Source organism: Antennarius striatus, chromosome 3 (genome assembly GCF_040054535.1).
Source record: "Antennarius striatus isolate MH-2024 chromosome 3, ASM4005453v1, whole genome shotgun sequence".
Lineage (NCBI taxonomy): Eukaryota > Metazoa > Chordata > Actinopteri > Lophiiformes > Antennariidae > Antennarius > Antennarius striatus.
The window spans coordinates 3,766,158-3,791,633 of NC_090778.1; the positions used below are offsets into that span (position 1 = coordinate 3,766,158).

The 25,476-nt window shown below is 40.0% G+C and overlaps 4 protein-coding genes across 5 annotated transcripts; 2 read left to right on the forward strand and 2 right to left on the reverse strand.

Moving 5' to 3' along the window:
- Positions 1–287: 287 nt before the first annotated feature.
- LOC137593075 (enolase-phosphatase E1-like) lies at positions 288–15,637 on the forward strand. 2 transcript variants are annotated; one of them, XM_068311667.1, is made up of 10 exons: positions 288–376; positions 5,204–5,342; positions 6,429–6,614; positions 7,265–7,436; positions 7,709–7,888; positions 8,024–8,140; positions 8,334–8,458; positions 8,548–8,578; positions 8,651–8,741; positions 11,017–15,637. In XM_068311667.1, the coding sequence occupies exons 2-10, from the start codon at positions 5,208–5,210 to the stop codon at positions 14,747–14,749; spliced, it is 4,770 nt and encodes a 1,589-aa protein (XP_068167768.1). In that variant the 5' UTR covers positions 288–376; positions 5,204–5,207; the 3' UTR covers positions 14,750–15,637. The 2 variants fall into 2 exon arrangements, with proteins under 2 accessions (XP_068167768.1, XP_068167769.1); XM_068311668.1 differs by lacking the exons at positions 288–376; positions 5,204–5,342 and having other exon boundaries at positions 6,464–6,614; positions 7,321–7,436.
- A 232-nt stretch (positions 15,638–15,869) lies between these two features.
- LOC137593250 (perforin-1-like) lies at positions 15,870–16,334 on the reverse strand. Its single transcript, XM_068311953.1, has one exon. The coding sequence runs from the start codon at positions 16,332–16,334 to the stop codon at positions 15,948–15,950; it is 387 nt and encodes a 128-aa protein (XP_068168054.1). The 3' UTR covers positions 15,870–15,947.
- A 1,852-nt stretch (positions 16,335–18,186) lies between these two features.
- On the reverse strand, positions 18,187–18,614 carry LOC137593251 (perforin-1-like). Its single transcript, XM_068311954.1, has one exon. It carries the CDS (start codon positions 18,598–18,600, stop codon positions 18,214–18,216), a length of 387 nt encoding a protein of 128 aa, XP_068168055.1. The 5' UTR covers positions 18,601–18,614; the 3' UTR covers positions 18,187–18,213.
- A 2,342-nt stretch (positions 18,615–20,956) lies between these two features.
- fam151b (family with sequence similarity 151 member B) lies at positions 20,957–24,718 on the forward strand. Its single transcript, XM_068311601.1, has 5 exons — positions 20,957–21,183; positions 21,897–22,056; positions 22,134–22,351; positions 23,033–23,168; positions 23,883–24,718. The coding sequence occupies exons 1-5, from the start codon at positions 21,063–21,065 to the stop codon at positions 24,067–24,069; spliced, it is 822 nt and encodes a 273-aa protein (XP_068167702.1). The 5' UTR covers positions 20,957–21,062; the 3' UTR covers positions 24,070–24,718.
- The last annotated feature ends 758 nt before the right edge of the window (positions 24,719–25,476 follow it).

Consider the following 25,476-nt stretch of genomic DNA (forward strand, 5'->3'; position numbering starts at 1 on the left):
AGATAGATAGATAGATAGATAGATAGATAGATAGATAGATAGATAGATAGATAGATAGATAGATAGATAGATAGATAGATAGATAGATAGATAGATAGATAGATAGATAGATAGATAGATAGATAGAAAATCTATGGTATAATGATTGGGTTTCCACCTCTAATCCCTCAGTCGCTGGTGTGACGGTGGGGATAACGATGGGGTCACGGGGTCAGGTTGGATAATCGTTCAGTTACGTAACAGCAGCGCACCGGATTGGTGGGCTCAGACGCGCATGCGCAGAGCGCCACACCTACCGACAACAAACCTGAAACGTGTTTAATTGAAATTGAGTGGCATTCTGGAGGCAGGGAGTTGGTGTCTGAGCGGAGTAAAGGTGAGTGTGTTCACGCTGCTCGGCTCCGGGGGGGGGGGGGTGCTTTGGGGGCTTCTCCGGGGGGGTTGTTGTTGTTGTTGAACCGGACTCGGACGGCATCTGCCGGGCTGAAGGTATTAAATATAGACGGAGAACGTCCGGTGCTCGGAGCGCAGCTGAGCCGCTGCTAATGGAGTTTGTTAGCTTGATGCTAAAAACAAAATTTGTTTTTATGGGGAACAAAATGTTCTGAGTTCCTGCAGCGGGTCAGAAAGATGAAGCCGCTGGTTCAGCACTTCAATTTATTATTAACACAGTTTCTTATAAAGTTGTAATTTAAAAATATATTTGATATCAACTAGGGAATAGTTGTGACGTACTTTTATTGACGTGCTTTTTTAACAGCATCACCACTTCATCCAACTTTTTATTTACTTTTGCACGATCTGAAGAAGGAAACAGACGCGCAGAACTGAAGGAGTTGTGCAGTTTTGAGTTTGTTTGTGTGAAATGTGTTAAAAAAAATCTGTGAATGAATAGTTTTTACTGCGTTTTTTCTGCTGCCGTGGAATTCCTCATCAGGAGCAGCGTGGCTTTAGATCACACACCCCCCCCCCCCACCCCCAAACCGACCCACCCCCACTCCACTCAGTGTGACTCTGGAACTCTTTGTTCCCTTTAAAAAAATTTAAAAACTTAATATTCTTGCTTATCTGATAACTATCTTTATTCGACTGCAGGATGTATATTTGCGCATTGATTTAAAAAACAGTGCGGACACGCATTGTTGCGACCACATTTAGTGTCTGTCCAGGATCAGCGACCCCCCCATCAACGACCCCACCACCACCATGTGGCCATTAGGTTTCCTTACAATGTGGGTATTAACTGAAAAAAAAAAAGGGACACTTTTCCCATCTTGTGTTATCAGAACATCATGTTCCAGAAGTTTAGTTCCCCCTGTTCCTTCAATTTCTCACAGCTTTTATAAAGTGGAAGAGGAAAAAAATCAGATCCAGTTATGGTTCTGATTAGTTTTATTGAGTATGGAAATAGAAATTCACCACCAGGCAGGCAGTGCCTGATCAGGGCTGGAAAACAAAATCCCAAACTAAAAAGTACTGTGACCCCCACGTGGAGAACCCCCCCCCCCACCTCACTGGGAGATCTGACTGCAGTCACTGGATTTTTGTATTCGTGCTAAAGACCTGAAGGTAGAGCGACTGGGATTTCAGGGTGATTTGTGTCCCTGGGACTCTATCTCGACCCCATGGTGTCACAAAGGTCGTAAGGTCGTATTCAGGCATGTTTCAAATATTTTGTCCAAACGTGGGACAGACAGCTGTGTGGAAATGTAAGAACTTGTGGAAGAAGTTGTGGTTTTAGTATGTGTAACGTAAAACTTGTTAAAACTGCATAAAATGTGGACATGTCACTGGTTACACACTGGTCACAAACCTATAACCACACAGTCATCCAGTGAATACACACAGCCATCCAGTGAATACACACAGCCATCCAGTGAATACACACAGCCATCCAGTGCATGACAAGGTGCCCAAGCTATTTAAGAGAAAGCAGGAGTGGCACGAACCGTCTGGAAATGTTTTCTGTGGGTTTCACTTCTCCCTTCCCTGAGGGAGCGCTGGCTTTGCTTTTACCAGAGTCATGCACGCATCCATACACACACATACTGTATACACACACAAACACACACACACACACACTCAGCTGCTAGCTTTGTTGTCTCTCGCTCTCACAAAAGATGGCTGGACTTTCTGCTCTGCTGATGATGCTCAGTGACAGGGTGTTTGTGGGGGTCAGTGGAAATTCTGGGTAGAGTACAGTGTTGTAATTTATGTGCGTCACTATACATTTAGGCTTTTTTTATCATCATTTCAGTGATAGAATGTCAAATTCCTTGAGAAGTCTGCAATGGTGCTGATAATGCTGACTCAAAAGATTTAAAATTCTAGTGCAATGAATTAAACAAGAAACATATGTGTCCCGCGCTGTTAGAACTGTACTGCCATAAGCAAAGCTTTTCATCCAATCTTCATATACACTCATTCCTTTGTTGCTATTTTGTGTTTGGGCAAAAAAAAAAGGATTTATAAAATTGAAATCTGCAAAGAAACTGCAAAAAATGCAGATATTTTATGAGTACCGGCAATATGTCAAAAAGTTAACCAGGCAGCTGTCAGCATTTTAGACCTCTGTAATGTCATAGTCCTAATATTTATCAGTAGGAAAATCCATTTAACGAAACCTGTTTTTATCACTGTAGCTTGCATTTACATGTGATGCAACAATCACACATTTAAAGGTGTTTATTCGACAGCAGATAGAAATGTAGTGTCTGATTTATGAATAGATCAGTAGTATTCAGACTGCCTGCTTCAAGGGAGATGTTCACTGTAACACACACACACACACATACACACGCACACACACATCCCATTGTCTGCCTGGCTTGGGCCTGATCCGCTTCTATTCTGCTGTGCTGTTCTGTTTAAAGGTAATGAAGTTGTTCCATCTCTGTCACGTCTGCAGAGGTTTTAACAGCAGCAAAACGCGCATCTGTATATACCTGCACTGTACTTTCAGGGGTTTGAGTGTGTAGCCTCAGGAAGTCATTATCAGAACATGCAAAGGACGCTCACGAAACTGGAGATGCTGAAATATGTAAGCAGTTATGCTTGTGCGTGTATTGTACTTGATGCGTCTTAATGCTGCCGCTATGTGCTGTGAAAGCACACAGTGAGGTAGTGTCATGACATATGGACTTGGTCCACTTTGAACAAAGCAAAGGGGTCAAAGTGAAGAGATTTTGTTGCACAATGCCCGTCTGCAGGAGCATTTTATTTTACAAGTTCTACACTTGGTGTCAACATGTCGGCGCTGACAGCCCTCTGGGGAAACTTCACACGCTAAACTGGTTCTCCAGATTGTTCTCATTGTTTCCATGAATCCTTATTGCTGTGTTTATCACCAGGAGTGTGTGTGTGTGTGTGTGTGTGTGTGTGTGTGTGTGTGTGTGTGTGTGTGTGTGTGTGTGTGTGTGTGTGTGTGTGTGTGTGTGTGTGTTGAAGTTGTGTATAGTTTTTTTAACTTAAATTGGAGCACAATAGAAAGCTCCATCATACACCAACCAATTGTTTGTCACAATAATGGTCACGACTTTGACTGATGACTTTGAATAAGGATGAAGGATTGAGGTTTGGTGGAATAATTTGGGTGAAATTTGTGAGATATTTTACCAAAATATATTGTAGACAAATTTTTCTTTTGTAGTGGCTGATGTCCAGCAGCCAAACCATCAACCCCACAGTCCCAGTAATCCAGAGGTTAGTGAGGTTAGGTTCATGTACAACATGCAGAGCAGCTGTTTCTTCCGTCTTTTTATTTCAGAACTTTGTGTTTGACTCTGATATGAAGCTTGGCATACCTAGTTTCTAATGAAATCAAACATTAAATGGGGTCGGGGTGGTAGAGTAATTAAACAGACAATGTTAATTATATCGACCTTTTAAAAAACCCACTCTGGTTGACCTCTAATGGTGTCATTCCTAGACAGTGAATCCGAAGCAGAACTTCTCTACACATGAACACAACATAATCCCAAACAATAAACTTGTTGGTGCAAGCTGATCAGCAAATGTCAGGTCATGTGCAGACATGATAATTGTAGCTCAGATTCAAGCAAACAAGTCGATCAGCTGTGAATTAATCTGATTCCAGTGGAACGGGAAGTGAATCACTACAGTTTGTTTTAATATATGCATTGATTCATTAAAGTTACCTGAGATCTGTATGATCATGGCAGTTTATTTATTTTAACACTGCATGGTAAGTTCAGTTATTCTGAGTGAAAATGTTTTGCCTTTTGAAATCATGACGGGTCTAAAGATGAGTTCATTCTGGTGAGTGCATCACTGTTAGCATGCGGACACAGGATAAAACAACAGGTAATCAGACACTGGAGCGATTTGTATGAACCAACCACCAGACAGATGGGTGAATATAGCTCAATTTCTAAAACTAATCTATGGATAAAACTAATGAATGTGAAATCTGTTTAGTAAAAACTGTCATCAATGTGTGAGCAATGCATGCATGACGTATCAATGCAAATCATTCAATAATCATAGAAATGCAGGAGCATAAATTCATAGATTTAGGGATTATTGTGGTTTGATGCTTTAATATTCAGATTATTGTGGGCCACATCCTCGTCCCCTTCCAGAATCTATTTTTACCTCCACAAACCTTGACCTGTGCTGACCCTTGTCCCTGCATTGCATGTCCTGTCATGTTTTAGTAAATCATTTGATATAAAGGCATCCTTTGTGTTGTTGGCTTTAAAGAAGCTGAATGCATTGTTAGCAATCTATTTTCATTAAAAGCGGATGGTGTTAATTCGTTAGCTAACAGTTAGCTGTTAGGATCGAGCTGCAAAGAATGAAAATAAGTTAACCCGCTTTAGCTAAACCATACAAGTAAGTGAATGATTGTCAACCCAGTGCAAACTTAGCGTCAGACATTAACTTTATAGTTTAGATGACATTGAACGATGCAGCTGACGTTTCAACTTGTTTCCACAGATGGCAGTGGGTATGTGTCAGTATATGTGTGTGGAGCCTAAGCGCTTACATTTAAAAAAAACAACTTCCTTTTTGAGTAGTCAAAATTTAAGTAAACTTAAAACGTGCTCCAGTCCTCCAACAACTCCACGATTTTGAGTTGTGTGTTACCCGGAAAGGTAGCAGTTACAGTAATTACTACCTTAAACTTTCTACTTGACTAAATGTTAACGGATGACTCACTGATGCCTGCTGTGTGTTCCAGAGGCATGAAGTTCCCCGTGGATCTCCTGGCAGATGTCAGCCAGGGAGAGCTGCAGCGTTTGGCCAACATCTACATGGATGACCTCCTCTACAGGGATCCTGATTCCCCCGAACGCCTCACCCTCTCTGACTCTACCGAGGTAAAACACACGGCACTACTGTATACACTCGTGAAATCGTACTTGAAGGAAGTGTGCTCAAATTTCCATTTTTAAATTTGAATAACAAATGTGATGAGAGAATATGCACAACAATAAAACTTTTACCCAATATAATGGAATCATGGACGGGGATGGTGAGGTTTAATATCAAATATTACGTACAGAACACTGTTATCATCAACATTTCAACCAGTAGCATCACTAGGATGTCTGCTAGTGAACTATTCCACTATTACCTCTACATCTACCTTTACCTGCTAACTATTTCATCAGCACTACCACACTATCAGTTTCTCCACCCTTGGACCACAAATGTGAGTTTAACCTGATGACATCATCATCAGCTGTCGTGGAAACCAAAGTCAACATAAAATAGTATTTAGGAAAGTACTGTAGATAATCATGTACTAATTCTTTTAGTTTTTAAATATTCTTTTCAAAGGGCCTTTAACAATTTTTTAAATTAAAAAACTGATAATAATCTCTTTTTGTAATAATAATAAAAATAATTGGTAGTAGTGACAAGTCGTGCTGTCACAATTTGGTTGTTTTCTGAGACAGTTGACATTTCATATTTTGCTTAATCCTACATGTTGAACACAGCAGGACTGCTGGAGGACCGTAACAATGAGCAGTATGTGCTTTCATTGATCATCTCAATCTCCCTCTCATTCACAATAAAGCAGCATTGATCAACAGGCTGCTTATTGATCATTCGTGATTGAATGTGGGTGGGTAGTGAGTGGGATTTGAGGCTGATCCACACCCACATTTCCACTTGGTCTGTATTTATGAAGCAGTATTGCCTTCACTTATGTATGCACACAATGAGAACCTTCCTGGGACTGGAGGGATGAGAACAGTCATAAATAAAACATTAAACTCCATTTTCATAACAGGCTTTGTTGGTACTATTTTCAGCTTTTGTCAGAAAATAGGACAGTCTGGTTTTGGTTGAGACGAGTTAGTGGTTCAAAAACAGAAATTTTTCTTTTTCCCCATCATACACAGGGACTGGGTTGTGCCCATGTGATTCTGTACACTAATCTTTTTGTCTGTCCATAGATCCCCATCAACATCACCAATGTGGGCTTCATCCCCCTCTATGGATCCAGTGATAAACAGAGGATCCTGGCCCTCTTCGCTCCCAGTGACCCATTAACAGCTGTGGCTCTCTACCTGATGGACCAGTGGTGGACGGTCGACGACATTCTCAAGACCTCAGACCCAGCTCGAGATGGAGCTCTGGAGGTGTGAGAGAAATTTTTTTTTTTAAATTCATGGTCAGTCAAAGGCACAGCTGTGCAATAATCATGCTTTCTGATCAGCGTCTTGATATGCCATACCTGTGAGGTGAGATGTACTGTATATGTTAGCCCGAGGAGAAGTGCTCACTATCACAGATTTCGACAGATTTGAGAACAAATTTGAGAGAAATGGCTATTTTGTGTATGTAGAAAATATTTGACATCTTTGCGTAAATCTCATTAAAAAATGGGAGTGAACAAAGTGTTTCCCCACCGTTATAATGTTGGTCACAGGGTCACAATGAAATAACATAAGATGAAGGGTTGGTCATTGGCCTTCTCTTTTAACATGTTTCTTGCTTTGTTTATTTTGTCTTTGTGTCTCTCTTCTGTTTCATCCTTTTTTCTTTTTTTTTGGGATTATGCAAAATTATTAGCTAAATTACCCAAAAAAGAGTTATGTAAATATTTTTATAGAATTGTTAGTGTGTTTCAGTACTTATTGGTGCTTTCCTGTAATCTTGTTTGATGCTGTGATTAGAAAAACCATAAAAGATGATGCTGCCAGCATCAGGTTTTGTTTTACAGCATGTTAAAGAATATGTGGCATGGTGCTATTGGATTAGCAACAACGCATGTCTTTGTGTCCCACAGGTGGAGACTATAGGAGAGAGAATCGTTCTTTACATCCTTAATCGTGTCTTCTATAGAGCCAAGGAGATGAGCTCTGATGAGCTTCCCTTTCTCTGCCATGGAGAAAATGATCATGCAAAAATCCTGTGGAATGATGGAGAGGCCGTTGGATTCTACTCAGTCAAACCCTCAGGTGAAGTATATAGGGTAATGTGTTAAACCCTAAGGTAATGTAGGGTAATGCGTTTGTGACCATAGATATACTTTAACTGTTCTCTTTCTCTGAGACTTTTGTTTTCATCTTCAGTGAATTAAAGCCGATGTTTTCTGGCATTTCTCTATAGTTTTCTAAACAAAAAATGTGTTTTAAACTATTGTTTAACGTCTGCACCCGAAAAGGATTGTGGATAAAATAAAGGACTAACTCATTGCTTAACAACAATTATCTTTTGTTTTCCCATCTAGGTAGCTTATGTAATGCTTATTCAAACCGAAGCTACCAGCTCCCTGTGATGGACTCGATATTTGTGAGAAAACGTCACCGTGGTAACGGCTTTGGCCTCCAGATGCTGGAGGACTTTGTACTCACTTACAAAGATCACTGTCTGGGGTTGAAGTACCCCCTGTCCAAATCCATGTACAAAGGTGCATGAATCCATCCTGCTTGTGCTCATCACTAATACTGCACAGTATCGCGCTACATTCTCACAGTAGTTGGTATTTTATAAAACTATAAATTAGACATTACTGTAGGCTCAGTGTATTCCAATTTGTTCCCAGTGTGTGAGAAGTACCTGTGCCAGTACCCAGGAGACGAAGACCTACTGTGGGAGGTAGAGAGCGTAGGTGGGCCCAAGCAGAGGACCAGAATTTCTTGCAAGATCAAGACCATGAGTGGTAAGAAATATCATGAACTGCTTTTTAACTATATTATAAATCACAAAAGTACAATGATTACAAAGATCTGATATTTCTAAGTCTTTAAAGTCATGTAGTCGTATATTCTGTCTAAATACATCAACATTCACCGGCCAATGATTAAATGAATTTGTTGTGTTATAACAGTGGACGTCTTAATGTTTTTCACCAGTATCCAGGAGTCTCACCTTCACTGAGGACTCATTTATGGTAACTGAGGTGTCTGAAAAAGAAATGGAGGACATCCCCACTCAAATAAAAGAAACTGTATCTATGGACTGCACAGTGGAAATTATGGTATGTCTATCGTACGTTCTTTCAGTCTGAGATTTGAGAAACAAACCATTTTTATAAGTAAAAGTTTTTTCTGTCAATTTGATCTGTAGGAGGAAGTGACCATACTGAGAACAACCCAAGGTGAGCATGCCGTCATCTGACATAGTTTTCTTAGTGTAATGAACCACGTTGTAACAATTCCTTCCATTTCAGAGGATGAATTACCCATTTCAGACCGTTGCTCAAAACAAATTCAGAATATGGAAGACAAGATCACAGAGGGAAAGTCAGAGAAAGTTATCAGGTATGCCTTTATATGTGTAATACAGCCAATGAAAATAATTAGAAAGGTTAAAAAAAAAAAAAACTGTTTCAATACACACATGATTGTTTTCAGACAGGTTATGTTAGTGTTTTGTTTTTGTTTGGATATGAATGTGTTATATCTTCTGCATTTGCAATTAAAAAAAGTTTAATACCATAGATAGTACACTCAACAAAAAAGTAAACTCAACACTTTTGTTTTTGCTCCCATTTTTCATGAGATGGACTAAAAGATCTAAAATTCATTCCAGATACACAATATTACCATTTCTCTCAAACTTTGTTCACAAATCTGTCTAAATGTGTGATAGTGAGCACTTCTGCTTTGCTGAGAGAATCCATCCCACCTCACAGGTGTGACATCATGATTAGTACACAGGTGTACTTTATACTGCCCACAATAAAATGCCACCCTGAAATGTGCAGTTTTGTCTCACAGCAACATTCCAGATGCCTCAAGCATTGTGGGAGCGTACAATTGGCTGACAGCAGGAATGTCAACCAGATCTGTTGCTCATGCATTGAATGTTCATTTCTCCACCATAAGCCGTCTCCAAAGGCGTTTCAGAGAATATGGCAGTACATCCAACCAGCCTCACAAAAGCAGACCTCGTGTAACCACACCAGCCCAGGACCCCCACATCCAGCAGGTTCACCTCCAAGGTCGTCTGAGAGCAGCCACTCAGAGAGCTGCTGAAACAACTGGTTTGCGTAACCAAAATAATTTCTGCACAAACTGTCAGAAACCATCTCAGGGAAGCTCAGCTGCATGCTGGTCGTCCTCATCGGGGTCTTAACCGGACTCCAGATCGTCGCCGTAACAGACTTGAGTGGGCAAATGCTCACATTCGATGGCGTCTGGCACGTTAGAGAGGTGTTCTCTTCACGGATGAATCTGGGTTTACATTGTTCAGGGCAGATGGCAGACAGCATGTGTGGCGTGTAGGTGAGCGCTTTGCTGATGTCAATGTTGTGGAACGAGTGGACCGTTGTGGTGGTGGGGTTATGGTATGGGCATCTGTTATGGACAAAGAACACAGGTGCATTTTATTGATGGCATTTTGAATGCACAGAGATGAGATCCTGAGGCCCATTGTTGTGCCATACATCCATGAACATCACCTCATGTTTCAGCAAGATAACACAGCCCCATGTTACAAGAATCTGTACACAATTCTTGGAAGCTGAAAATGTCCCAGTTCTTGCATGGCCAGCATACTCACCGGACACGTCACCCATTGAGCATGTTTGGGATGTGCCTGACCGGCGTATACGACAGCGTGTTCTAGTTCCCACTGATATCCAGCAACTTCGCACAGCCGTTGAAGAGGAGTGGACCAACATTCCAAAGGCCACATTTGAGAATCTGATCAACTCTATGCGAGAGAAGATGAGTTACACTGCATGAGGCAAATGGTTTTCACACCAGATACTGACTGGTTCTGAGTCCCCAGACCCCCAGTAAAGCAAAAAAAACCTGCACATTTAAGGGTGGCCTTTTATTGTGGGCAGTACTGTATAAGGTACACCTGTGCACTAATCATGATGTCAGATCAGCATCTTGATGTGTCACACCTGTGAGGTGGGATGGATTCTCTCAGCAAAGCAGAAGTGCTCACTATCACACATTTAGACAGATTTGTGAACAAAGTTTGAGAGAAATGGTAATATTGTGTATCTGGAATGAATTATAGATCTCTAAGTCCATCTCATGAGACATGGGAGCAAAAACAAAAGTGTTGAGTTTGTATTTTTGTTGAGTGTACTATGTGATATATAAATAAAGTGAAATCGCTTCTCTAAATAAAATAGAAGTGATAACATAGTAAACTAGAAAACCTGGAGCCGCGGTAGAGAAAAGTAGAAAATCCAATTCATAAATGCCGACGCATTAGCTCTGCATATTTGCTATGTCAGCAGTATTTAATACAATTAGAATCATTATGGTCAAGTCTCACATCTGTTGTGGTTGTGACGATTATGGTATAATAAACCACATGCCTGGTTTGCTTAGAACCCTGCTGAGCTATTTGTTCAGAGTTCAGTGACTGCTATATTTTAATTCCGCTACCAGTTGGCGTGCAGCATTAAATTTTATTATTAGCTTATTATTGATACATGATTACAACAAATGTTTTGATTGGTACAAGCGGTCAATACACTCTTTTTTTATTCTAATATACCATTAATGTCTTTTTTCTGTGTTCCCATCATCAAACCTCACCATATACAATGCTTGATGTAACACCCCGCAGAATCGAGGACATTGAAGCAGAAACACCCAGAGAGGAGCAGATCCCTGCCCAGCACAAGAAGGAAAATAATCTACCTACAGTTTATCTGACATCAGTCATGACGTCGGATAAACCAGCCACAGTCCTGGGCTCCCAAGACCTTGATGGTGCTGATGTTACGTCCGTGTCTACGATGGAGGATCCACAAGTGGTAGATGTTACTCAGATTGTGAACAATAGCCCCTGTGAGTCACAGATTACAGTTGAGAATGTGGCATCAGAAATTGAGGAACCAGAGGAAGACTTTCAGAGGGAGGAGACCACAGTGGAGTTGGTCTCTGAGGAAGTTTTAGAAGTACACAAGGGAGGTGAACCCATGAGCAAATTAGGAGAGAGAACACAAATTGAGGTGAGTGAAGAAAACTTGGAAGAAATTGTTAAACGTGATTTCAGTGAAGTTAATAATGGTAAATCCATAGAGGATGAAACTCCCAGAGGGAGCCGTTTGCAGGAAATAACAAAAGAGGATGAGCTAATAGAGGAAACGACAGCCCAAGAAGGAATGAGAATTCTCCGAAGAAAATGTGTGCTAATCAAACACACACCCAAAAAGAAATACACACTGCAAAGCCAGAAAGTAAATCAAGAATCAGAAAAAGAATGTGAGGAGGTGTCGGAAGAGACCAAAGTTTTTACAGCTAATGTTGAGGAGAAATTGATGGCAACTGAGAGAAAAGAGCCAGAGGAAGTTATCTCCACAAAAGAGGTAGTTAGTGTGGAAGAATTAAAAGAAAAGGAGCAGCTGGCAAATGAAGAGGAGACAGAGGAACGAGAGGATTTGGTAATGAAGGATGGTTCCACAGAAATTCCGGATATAGCAGAGGATGGTCATACAAAGAAAAACGTGGATGTGATTGAAGAACATCAGGAAGGTAAAGAAATGGACACATCAGAGATTCAGGATGAACAAGATGATGAGATAGAGGAACCTCCTGTTGTGCAGAGGAGATCTTTGAGAAACAAGCAAAATGTTACTTCTAAACGTATTTTAAATAAAGAGACCAAAGAGCGTCAGAAACAAGATGAAAAGCGAGCAGGAGGTGAAGAAAAACCAGCGGACAAAGTAACAGATGAGCCGATGGGGGAGGAGGAATTAAATGCTGGAGAAGAAAATACAATACCGGAGGATGTTGTGCCTTCAAATGAGGGAAATATGGAGGAATGCAAGGAAGTCCAGGAAGACAAAGAGATAGAGATGGCATCAGAGATGGTTGAAAAGGTGCAAGAGACCAAGGATGGACTGCAAGAGCTTGACATTGTTAGTACTACCTCAGAAATAGTAGTGGTTGACGTTGAAAATGGGTCTGAATTTGTGGTTGGGAACAAGACACAGGAAACGGACGCTGTCTGTGAAATCCCCAAACTCCTGAAAGCTGCTGTGATCTTGGTGGACCTAAAAACACCAGGGATGACCGAACAAGAGGTTCCTGATGGTGTTACAGAAGCAACAAAAATGCCTGAAAATGACGTGGAAACATCTGAAAGTCATGAGGCTGACACGGTGAAAAAGGAGGAGCTTGAAGAAGATGAATCTAATGAAGAAAAGGAAGAACCCTCGGCTGCAGAAACACTGCTGGTAGAAACGGATGTTCTCAAAAGTGACAACACAGCTGTGAATGTCAACGAAGCAGAAACAGACCCTGTTGAATTAGAAGAAGAGATGGAAAGTATGAAAAATAATGCTGTAACGGTTCCAGTGGAGGAAACCCAGTCTGCAGTGGTTGATGCTGAAGATAATCGTATCCCGGCTCCAGTAGATGAGGAAATTAGCTTTGAAGAGGAAGAGGCACCGGTTATAACAAGAGCTTTGAGAAGTGGAACAAAGACTGTCGTAGCTACACCGAAACACAAAACAAGAAGCATAAAGCACGTTGATAAACAAGAAGCAGAAATGAGTGAAGAAGAACCAGCATCCAGATCCAATGAACAACTTCTGGAAGAACAAGAAGGAACAGAGGAAAAGACAAGTGTTGAGGAAAGAGGAGAGGATGAAGAGGCAATTAAAAAAACAGCTGGCACACATGCAGACCTCCAGAAGGTGGGGCCAAAGGACTCTGTAGAGGAGGAAGTAACAGGACTGGGATCGGCAGTGCAGCCTCCAACCGAAGGGGATGAGGAGAAAACCCTGGAGGAGGATGAAACGGAGGCAGAGAATGAGGAACTGAAGACTGTGGAAGAAGATAAAGGAGTATCAGACACAGGATCAATAACGATGACTGAAGAGGAGAACACGGAGGAGGGAGCGGCACCCCAACCATCTCATTTCCAAAGGGTGACAGTGCTTTTAGTGGACTTGAAAACATGCACTCATGAAGTCCAAAATGGAATGGCAACAATGGATCGGAGTGTTCCTGTAGAAAACACTGCTCCAGAGGGAGAGGAGGGTGAAATGAAAGAGGAAGAACAAACGGCAAAGGGGGGTCTTTCTGGTTCTGACGTTGATGATCCAGAGAAGTTGGCAAAAGAAGAGGGTGGACGTAGTGATCCTGAAGTAGAAGATGCAGATACACGAGAAGATACAGGGGATGGGGGACCTGAGGGGGCTGCTAAAGAAGGTGAGGCTCAAGACCCCCCCACCTCAGAAAGCAAACCCACAGAGATGAGTGAACAGGATGAAGAAGTGGCTGCAGGTAAGAGCACAGAGAAAGTAAGAGTTCTCAGGAAGAGAAAGCGTCCTGCTCCTGCCGCCACACCTAGAAGTAAATACAAGAGAGCCTGTACTCTTCATCACCGGGAGGAGGAAGAAGAGAATACTCCCTCTGAGGCACAAGCAGAGGAATCCGAGGCTCCTGAGAACAATGAAGAAAACAATGACGAACCTGAACGTCAAAAAGAAAAGACAGTGGAAGAAGAGAGCACTCCTGTTGAGGTAGAAGAAGCTAAAGCTGATGACGAAGAACAAAACGGTGATGACGTAATGATAGACAATGATGTAAAGGAACCCGTGGATAAGGAAGATGAAATTGCTGAGCCGCGTGTTGAGGAAAATGTTGAGTCACAAGATGAGGTTGGTGAAGAAGAAGAAACTGAACAAGTCGGGACGGTGGTGGAAAAGAGTTCTGATTCAGAGGAAATGGTACAAACGAGAGTTCTGAGGAAAAGACCGAAGTCTGCAGCCGCCACGCCAACCTGGAAATCCAAAAGGGTTCGCACAAAGGCTCGGGAAGAGGAAGAAACGCATGTCACGGAAACAAAGGCCCAAGATACAGAAAACATTGATGATGAGGAAATGGAAGGATCTGATGAAGAGGAAACGGTTGGCCAGACAGAACCGGCAGGAATGGGTGAAACGTCTCCGACTGAAGATGATGCGGAGCCAAAGGAAGCTGATTCCGCAGAAAGAGGAGAGCAATCTGAGGAGAATCACGTGGAGGCTGTTGACAGTACGAGTGAAAAGAGGAAAGACTTAAATCTGTTGTCGGATGAAGATGAAGACGCAGAGACTCCATCAGACGAAGAGACGGAACCTGTCATGATGGAAAGGATTTTAAGAGGCAGAACAGTTACAGTCACGCCGAGTTCTCACACCACACGCCGCGTCAGTAAAGTTCAAATGTTCAAAGAGGAGTCTTCATCTGATGAGGAGGAGTCCATTCAGAGGAGAGTTTACCAGAAGAGGAAAAGTACCAGAGTAACGCCGAGGCGACAATCTCAGCGTCTCAGCAGAGTTTATAAAGACAAACACATTTATTAGCACACAGTTACAAACGATGAAAAATGCTCAAGTGTGTGTGAATGGTTTAATCACTTTCTACAGCTTCGAAATAGCAACGTGACCACCTTTCAAAAAAAAAATCTTTCTTATAAAGCCATAATTTGCATATATTTTGATAGTGATTCTTCCAACTAGTGAATATTTTTATATTGTAAATATAGTTTTAAAGTTCATCAATATGTGAATGTCTTCATTGTGTGATTAAGTGGTTGAAGATATTTTCAGTCCAATTTTGTTTTGAGAATTAATCTTAAAATGTCATTTAAATTTAATCATTTTACCTGAGAAATACCTGTCAAGATAAAATTAGAAATAATAAATTAAAGATGACTGATAATTCCAAAAAAATTTAAATTGACTTTAATGTCAGAAAAAGAGAAAAAAAAACGTGTTACAGATTAGGGTTATTTTTTTCTTTATACTCTTTGCATGCTTTTCCATGTGTATATACATTTTGTTGTTACATGGAGACTTCAACCTAATCTAATAGGCAAGTATTTAACACATTTTACATTTTAAACCTTTATATAAGTTGAGCTATATGTCCTAAATAAGGTAATAGTTGCTTTTTTCACTCATGTAGCCCACATCCCCGATCTTGTTCGTACCAATCCTATATGTGTATCATCAATACTAATAATAGATCATCAATGTTAGATCACGTTTTCCTTTTGTCATTTGTTTGATGCAGATTTTAATTTGAAATGTGATATTAAACTTTTGTCTTACATTAACATGTGCTTGATTAGCAGCAGCAGTTCTTCAGCTTTGTTTTTGTTTTCCATTAAAAATTCATTTCATTAGGAATCATGTCAACTGATCTTTCTCTGTAAAATTGTATAATGACAAATAAAGGTTTTGAATAAACTTCAAACTGCAATATCTTCCTTTTCCAACAGAAATGAACATGAAAAAAATAAATGAAAGTATTCCTCTGAAAAACTAAAATCAAGTTGTAAAAACGTGCACATAAACGTGTCTATAAACCAAGGATACAGCCTGACAGAGTCCCAGTGACAGGTTTATTAATTGCAGTCTTGAGTTGGAGTAGCAAATTTGTTAAATGATGCTAAAAGATGACATGGATGTGGATTGAGATTTGAAACATTAAAATATTTAGAAACAACGGATTAATAAAGTCCTGCTCGGAACCCGTGGGAGAGATGTGGGAGACGTCTCAGCCGAGGGTGTAGGAGTAATGGAGGGTGCCGCCTTTCCCCAGGAAGCAGTCGTGCTCGTGGGTTCCCTTTTTGATCTGTCTCTGGCAGACTCCCAGCAGGTCATCAGAGAGGAAGTCGCTGTCCATGACCTCCAGTCTCAGGACGTCGTTCTCCTGAGCCCGGAAGTGTGTGAACTCTTCCTCCCACCAGGGGTTAGGGTTGTTGTTACGGACAGAAGTTTCGCCCAGAGAGGTGGAGCCGAGGAACACCTTGACGTATCCGTCTGTGGTTCCCAGGATGTTGGAGGGTAGATCGCTGGCTCGCAGGTTGAACAGCTTCAGCTGGGCTTCAGCCGTCATCAGACCCAACAAGACCAACATGAGGGGTGCAGGAATGGAGGCCATGGCGTCGCAGGAAGCTGGGAGTGGAGGACAACAGATATCATCGACTTCATGATCTCATCAGTGTCATCAGCCACCACTGATGCTTCTTCTCACCCGTGTCTCATCCAGACTCCTGGATTTCCTGTTTATTTGTTTAGTTTCTCATGGAAAATGAACTCTGGTATCCTGGCTGAATGTAATGTGTGTTTCTCTTTTACTGCTAATGTAAAGGATGAATACCATAGCATTATTTCAATGTCTCATGACTGCATTTTAAACATCATTACTAATAATAAACTGTTTAGGTACATAATGAATTCAGTCAAATTCAGGTTTGTGACAGGTTGAACGCCCTAATCTGCATGAAAAACTCAATCAGCAGACTTTCCACATTAATTCATGCATTATAAAGGGAATTTAGACATCAAGATGTAATTTTTACTTCTCTATGATGACAATTAACGGAAGAGTGAGTGAATGAACGAGTGCATAGGATGAATGAATAATTGAAAATGCAAACAGCATTAAAATTAAGAAATAAGTTTAAAAAAGAGTTGAGTAGAAAGAAATCTACACGTGTATATTCTTACTCCCTATAAAATATGAATAAAAATGTCCACGATGTATTTACGACCAGAAATATTTGTCATACTGTAAGACTAATGAAGAATAGGTCAGGACTTAACCGAAAAACAGAAATGAACGAACAGCAGCCGTCTTACCTTCACTCTCGATCCCTGGCTTCTCACCACAGTGTTTGCTGCTCCAGTTCTTTTTAAAGCCAACTGACCTCCTGTGACCTTCGCCTCACCCTCCCGTGACACAACCTGCTCCACTCCCAGCCTTACATAATGGGACAGAGATGGAAAATGTTTGGCTCATTGGTCACGGTGATATTATTGGTATAAGTTGATTTTTTTTTTTTTGTGTCAAGACATCACTGTAAGGAGAGGAGACGACATGAAATATCCTGAGAGGTTACTGTTCAGGTGTTTCTATGTGAAAAAAGGTCTAAGATCAGCACATCATCCAGAATGTTCTTCTATTTTTATAGAACTTCATGTTTTTTCTACACAGGTAATAAACCACACCTGTGTCTGCTCTGATTACTGAGCTTTAATTCAGTTTTTATTTGTTTCCTGATTTATCACAATAAAACTTTTATGAAGTTTTTGCCCCTTAAAACAGCCCAAATTTGTCATCACAGGGGTAGATGGTCTGCATTACATTCCAGCATTAAACCTATGGTACAGGGTCCACTCCACACACACACAAACAAATACACACACACACACTATTCATTTAGCAGCTGTGCCTGCTTTACTTACTTATTTACGTGCTTAAGTTTGGTGTGTTTTTTTTAACATGTTCTTTAAGTTGAGGCTACATATTAATAATTATATATACAGTTCTATCAATCAACTTTATTTTTTTTATTTTTTTATCAGAGCGTTCAAAAGAGTTTGCAACCATACTTGTCAACTCTTTGGTTCAAACTTTAATACCATCTTTAAGTGGACAGAACCAGTCTGACTTCAGGTTAGCCAATCAGATGTCAGTAACACACCAGGGCCCCTTCTGGACACGCCCCTGCTCTGGTGCTGTGTTTGCTGATTTTGCTGGGATGTCATGTTGTTGCTGCTGCTGGTTTTCCAAACTTCTGTGATAAACATCAGGACTTTCCTAAACTAATCTCTGAATAAACCACTGATCAAAGCTCTAAAGTCATTATTTCTATTTTCAGTCCCATCCCGGTGTAATGATGAATGACTGATCAAACAGTGTCAGGTTTGGTTGAAGCACATTTTATTTCTTAATGACCTCCTTGGAGACAGTCCACCCAATGATGTGATCTGACTTGATGACTGAAGGTCAGACACATCTTCACCTGGCTGAAGACTCAACCAAGGGTGTAGGAATAATGGAGGGTCCCGCCTTCCTCCAGGTAGCAGTCATGATGATAGGTTCCTGGCTTGATCGGTCTCTGACAGATTCCCAGCAGGTCATCGAAGACAAGGTCACTGTCATGAACTTCTAGCCTCAGGACGTCGTTCTCTTGAGCGGTGAAGGTGGCGAACTCTTCACCCCACCACGGGTTGACTTCATTGTGAATGACTGATGTCATACCCAGACCGGTTGAACCGCAGGACAACTTCACATAACCATCTGTGGTCCCAAAGAAATCGGAAGGAAGACCAGTGGCCCGCAGGTTGAACACCCTCAACTTGGACTGAGCCACACTCAGAGAACACAGAACCATCAAGACGAGAGGAAGAACGGAGGCCATGGCTTCACAGGAAGCTGTGGAGAAGGACAACAAATATGGATTGTTTTCTCATGGCCAGTAATTAACCGTTTAAACTCAGTATCATAGTGCTAATACTGAATATTTATTTATTAATTTACTTTCATCAGACAGAACATAATTGGTTCTGTCTCAAACCTCGACTCTTGTCTTGATCATAAATAATTACAGACGAGTGAATGAAGAATACAGTATTTTAATGAATTAGCTCACGCTCAGTCAGTTTCAGTGTTTTTGAATCAGAAATTAACCTTAAATGTCTTTTCATTATTAGATTGTTAAAATTTGGAAACCGTAAAATGTTCTTTATCACCACCTGGTTTCAACCTTAAAAAAAAGAAAGATCTCCACCCCTTCAAGATAAAACAGACCAGGATCTGTGTTTGTCCCCTTGGCAGAGAAACGCTGGTGACATTGAGGAGATGTTGCATCATGGTCACTGGAGGCGGGTGTGAACATTTAGCTCTACAACAGCTGGATCCGTTTGAACTGTTGAACCAGCACTCTTCTACGTGTTCACAATATATCACATATAGTCGGTTTATTAGTTATAAATGTGTCACCAAGATTAGGAGTGTGTAAAACTGAAATATTACAGATGAAGCCTCCAGTGTGTTGTTTTCTAAAGAGGTTTCAACACAATGTCGATCTTCCAGCAGTCTTTCACTCGCCGATTCAAAACATGAGAGCCGTGCAGCTCTGTGTGGACAGGTGGAGGGGAAACTACAATAAACCCATTATTACCCATTCACAAATTTCCCCACTGTGGGACAATAAAGGTCTATTATTATTATTATTATTATTATTATTATAAAACACTTTATAACTCATCCCAGACGCCATTTCAATCTGTCAAAGTCTGATCGTGTCTCTTATAGAAGACTTCATCCATCACATCTGGAGAATCAAGATCTGAGCAGATGCAAAGTCTGCAGATTTGTAGGAACTGTATATAAATATTATTGCAACACAACAGTCCCAATATTTAAATTGATTTATTGGTGATTGGTACATTAAATCTCATTCATCCTTGTTTTTAATGTTCAATCACAAATTAATAGAAATCAAATTGGCAGTTTTAGTCCTTAGATATTGTTTCAACTGTGAACAGATTTTAATTTATCATTTATTTAATTAATCATATTATTTTCTGAGTAGCATTAATGCAGTTACTATAGTTACTCTAATTATAATAGTTACTGTAGTTACAGTTACATCAATGACTTGAGAAATGAAAATGGAAAATCTACACTGGCCTGAAGTCAAAGATTAGATGTGAAACTCTTACCTGTGGTCTTTTAGGTAGTTTCTACTCACCTCTCCAGCTGCATGCTTTTAAAGGCCAGCAGAACTCTTATCAGTTGGATTAAAAAAAAAATACTAAAGCACAACTGTTCCATTCTCAGCATTTCGCAATATTAGATGTCCTAAAAAAATTTTTTTTTTTACTAGATAGGCCGGCTGAGAGAATTCGACAGTTAATAGAGTGATATAATGTGGAGTTGCTACACAGTTAAGAGAGGTATGTGGGAATTGAACCCACAGCTACCATGTGGAGACTGAAGTCTCTGTACTTTGGTACTTTGGGCACACACTTATACCACTGCACCACCATTTATTTATTTATTTGTTAGAAAATTCCTTATTGCTTCATTACTACCAGATTTACATATCTGTTAATCTTGGGTCATACATCCATCTTTCTTGGAGCTATTTGTAATAGTTGTAATTGTATGAAAGAAGTCAAAACATTACTTTTTACATTTTATATAAGATCAACTGAGCTGAAAGCTATGATAATAGCATTAAAAGAATCAGAGAATAAGAAGGTTCACATTTACACAGATTCAGCATATATTCACAATACAGAAAAACTGATCTTGTCTTATTTGATAAATCTATATTCCCCAGAAAGATCTTGGTGGGTTTTATAGGATCAGGACCACCTGAATCCTCTCATATGCATACTACATTTTTTTATAAATTTGTAACAGTAAAGAATAAACATAATAATAAGAATGAGAATAAGAATAAGAATAAATTAAAGAATATGAAACAATCTGAATATTTATACAGCACTAAAATGGCATTATGGTGGTAAAACAACAATGCACTGATTTGTAGTGACTCGGCATCCGAACTATATAGTTCAAACAAATGAACATCTAAGAATTACTGTACATGCAAGCCTGAAGAAGTGGAGTTCTGTGGTTATTTAATGTGGTTATTTAATTTATGTTGTTGCGTACATTATTTAGATAATTCCACAAGGGGGCGATAATGTAACATAATGGGAGCAAGTGAACGCGAAACAGAAGAAGACGAAGAAGAAAAAGAAGACGACGAAGGAGAGACGCTGGACTATATATTTTGGGATTTAATTGAAAACGGCTAAAAACAAAAAACTAAAAATATTTTACGGCGAGACTGTGCTATATAAAAAAATGTCCGACCAGACGCTGGACTATTTCTTGAGTCGGAGTCAGATCTCAAGGAAGGACGCTGCTGAAATCAGATGGTGCCACGCTGTGAACAGCCGGAGGAGGCTGGCGGAGGCGCTGACAGGTAGATCCGGTTGACCTGCGTGCCTGTAGGGCTGACAGGTGCGCCTGTGATGGTGCGAGGAAGTTTCTTTATTTATTTATTTATTTAGAGTTTACAATCTTAAATCTGGTATCTCAAAATATTAGTTTTTGGTCATATCTATAAATTATATGATAATCATATAACTAATTTTAATTATTATGATTAAAATAATTCGAAAATTTCACTTGACATGTGAAGAACATTGGATTTTTTCTCAACTCATATAAATACCAATAATTATCCACCTTCATGGCTTATAACTGTAAGATAACTACTAATATATAATGTATATTTTAAAAAGAAGTGCATCTTTAAAGGTGCTTCTCTTACCTTCTGATACTAAGTCAATTATTTTACCTATGAAAGTGATCTGTAAGGAAAGTAAGTGATACTGCAGGAACATATGTGAATATTAATTATTTGTAATAAACAAGATGTTGGATATCATTTTCTAATACTAGGAGTTCATTGAAGTTTAAATCCTGACCATTAGATACACCTTTTTTTTATATGGCAGTACAGTAAAATAAACATAAATATGAATCTGCACCTTCTGAAAGAATTTTAACAAATTCAACATTGTAGGAAAGATGTAGTGAATAAACACAGATTTCAGTTCATTATATTAAATTGATGATCAAAATGTCTGAACTGAGCTTACAAGCATTCCAACCATCCACCTCCGCCCTCAGGTCCGACTCACATGATGGAGGCTGACATCATCATGAGACGTCTGGACCCTGAAGAGCCGATCATGGCGCACCCCCCTGACACAGACAGCGACATCACACTTAAGGAATGGCTAGCGGAAGTAAAAACACACGACAAGGGAATAAAACTAGACTTTAAGAGGTGAGACATCAACTTCCACTCCTCCTAAGTAATGAATATCTGTGTGTGGCCCAAACACTGGTGTGTTCTCCCTACAGCCTGGAGGCGGTTCCTCCGTCTATGGTTCTCCTGAAGGAGGTGCTGGCTGAGTTGAGAGGTCCCGTGTGGATCAACGCCGACATCCTCTCTGGTCCTGGGGGAACAAACAGACCTGTGGAGCCTCAGGCCTTCCTGTCCGCTGTCAGAAGTCTTCCCACTCAGACAGTGTTGTCTCTGGGCTGGACCACAGGATGGACCCCCGGGTCAGACAACCCAGGTGAAGACACAACTGGCTTTCAGAGTTAACAAATTAATTAAATTGCTGATAGTTCCTGATAGATATGTGGAGCAGTGAACAGAGTTGTGCGGATGTTTTATGAGCGATTTATGCATGAATTGCTAATAAAGCTCAGTATACACCCAAGATTAGTTTGGCCGCACAATTAAACTACAATCATGGCAAAAACAACTCTGCATCCTGAAGGAGGTGAATAAAATAAGTGAAAAGATGACCGGATAGATGACCTGTCTGTTCTATATGAGGTTAGTTTGTGTTAGTTTGGGTTAACAAACAGTTGTATTTGTAGAAAAACATCAAGTAAATTCTTATGTATGGTATTTTTTGCACTAAAAGGCGCACCTAAAAGCCTTTAATTTTCTCGAAAACCAACAGTGCGCCTTATAATCCAGTGGGATTATATATGAAAACAGTTTTAAAATAGGTCATTCATTGCAGGTGTGCCTTATGATCAGATGCATCTTATAATCCAGTGAGTCTTGCATATTAAAAAAAGCTTTGAGGTAGGTCAATCATTGAAGGTGAGCCTTATATAGTGCGATAAATGAAAAGCATCCAATGATTTAAACCAGTTCCATGTCAGAAACGGTTCATCTGAAGGCTGTGAAACCTGCAGGTTCTGTGAAAAGAGAGTTTGCTGATGTGTTTTCATACTTGTAGGTTACAGCTGGGATATGGTGAACGCGATGGAGGAAATTTGTAGGACTCTTCAACATCCGGTCTCCTTCCCAGTACGTGCAGCCCTTCTGGCCCAGTCCTTCTCCCAAATGGGATGGCTGCTGCAGCAGTCAGAAAGGTGAGTATCTCATATTAGCTCCACTGCTGGACGTTTTCACAAGAGCCAGGCAGCTGGCTGGTCACCCATCGTGAAAACATTTCTGCTGATTTACTTCACACTTGTTATGGGAGTATTGGGTACGATTTGATTGTGCGATACAATCAATATGAATACATCTGTATCCAACGTATCCACTGTGGCTTTATAGGTTTTATCAACAAAGACAAAAACAAAGAAAATCAAATGACCCCAAATCGTTAGAATAAGGTGACTACCTCTCTAGGAAAGAAGTCATGTCGTTTCCACAGAGACTTGCAGGGGAAAGTAAGGAGTTAAAACAATGAAATGAACTGAACTACTATTTTGATGCCATCCTGCTTTCATCAATACTGAAATCACTGCCGGTGCGTTTGGCGAGCAAAGTCCGTTAGTCATCTTCTGCACACGGTACCTTCTAGTGGTACGTATCCTTTTCTTTTCTGCTACAGGTCATGGGCACATCGTCCCACTTCTCCAGAACATGTTAGACATCTATGCAGAGAAATGTTTTTATATTCACTTACATCTGAAGTTAAACCTGATCAAATGAAAGACCCATGACAAGGACCGGATTTAATTTGGGTGACTAGTCTGTGATTGAGTTCAAGAATACTTTGATTTTCAGTATATACAACAACTGCTGCCGTATCTGCCGAGTGTCAGTAACACGTCTGTTTCCCTTGTTATTCTCAGGTACACTCTGACAGTGTGGACACATCCGAATGACAAATTAACTGTGGAAGACTTACTTCCCTACAGAAAAGCCTTTGAAGGGAGTAAGATCTACTATGACGTGCCAGACTCCACAAGGACAGAGCTCAGTAGGACATCTCCTGACTGCTTGTCTGCTGTAAACACACACTGTAAAGAGTCTGATTGATGCCAGAATGAAAGGAAATCACATTTATTCCTGCAGAACTGTCCCTGGAGTTAGTCTATTGAACAGCATCATAATAAGTTACAGCACCTCACGATCATCCATGTTTATGTAATGATTAAGTACTCATTTCTACTTACTTTTCATCTGAGGTCAGAGAGTGCAGCTATTCATGAAGGAAAATTTGTCCCGTGAATGTTTTATTATTTTTTTTATTGTATATTTATTTGAATTCTATCAATGGAATTTCAATTCTTTCGAGTTAATGTCGACCTTTGTGTTGTGTAAACTCTTATTATGCAAAGTAACACTCTTGTTCAACACATGCAACGTATGATACTCTGAATAAGAGGATGATTTGGATACAAACATCAAATTTAACAGTAATACAAACACCAAAAATATGGTGAGTTTTGAAATAATAGAAGAGAATGCAAAACATCTTCACTCTAAATCTAGTCCCAGTTAATACCGGTACTGAATTAACATTATTTTTACAAATGCAGCACTCCATTTAGACTTTTTATGTGTACATGCAGAGAATGGGAAATAGTTTAATTAAAATAAATGAAGGATACTAAAGAGACTTTTGATCGAGGAAATCTGTAATGCTGAAATGAGATTAATGATATCCGTGGCTGAGATAATCTGCTTCAACTGTTCCATGTCAATTTTCAGAACGGTTTATGTTAAGACTGTGTTTCGATCTGTTTTTCACAGACCAATAACTACTTGCAAATCTTGTTGTGAGGCCTAAAAAAGTAAAGATTTGTGTTTTTTAATCTGTTGTTGTAGTCCTTCCACCTCGTAACTTTCTGAAAATTAGTTCAGGAAAAGATCTCATCAAAAAACCTTAACATATCATTTTTCTTACATTATTGCAAACTGGCATCGTATCTCCACATATGGCATCTTTGAGAGCTCCAGTCATCACCAGCTAATTTCATTTTCATTTCACTGCCTACATCCCATTATGACTCCCTCTGTGATGCACATCAGATACTTTATTTAAGGTTAAATGACATTGTGGAATATAATACAGTGAACAACACTGTAGGTTGAGTACATCACTGAGATGTTGCCCTGGCAACTCCAGACATGCTGAGAAGTATATCTAAGAATGTTTTTAAATTTTCAAGGATGCAGACTTACTGATTGACAATTTAGATGAAAGCTTTTCTAACAGGGAAGGCTAAACTTCCCTCAGCGTGCCGGTCAGAGGTAACCTTTTATTCGAATAGTAATAATCAGTGCACTCCGATGTTCTAAATTGAGAATACATGGTTCTCTTTGATCATTTCTTTAGTAATAAAAAATTCAATATTGCAAATGCTAAAATATATGGATTTGTAGCCCAGAAAAAAGTAGTGGATTGGAAGTGTCTATTTCTTGTGCTGTTTTTCGCTCTTT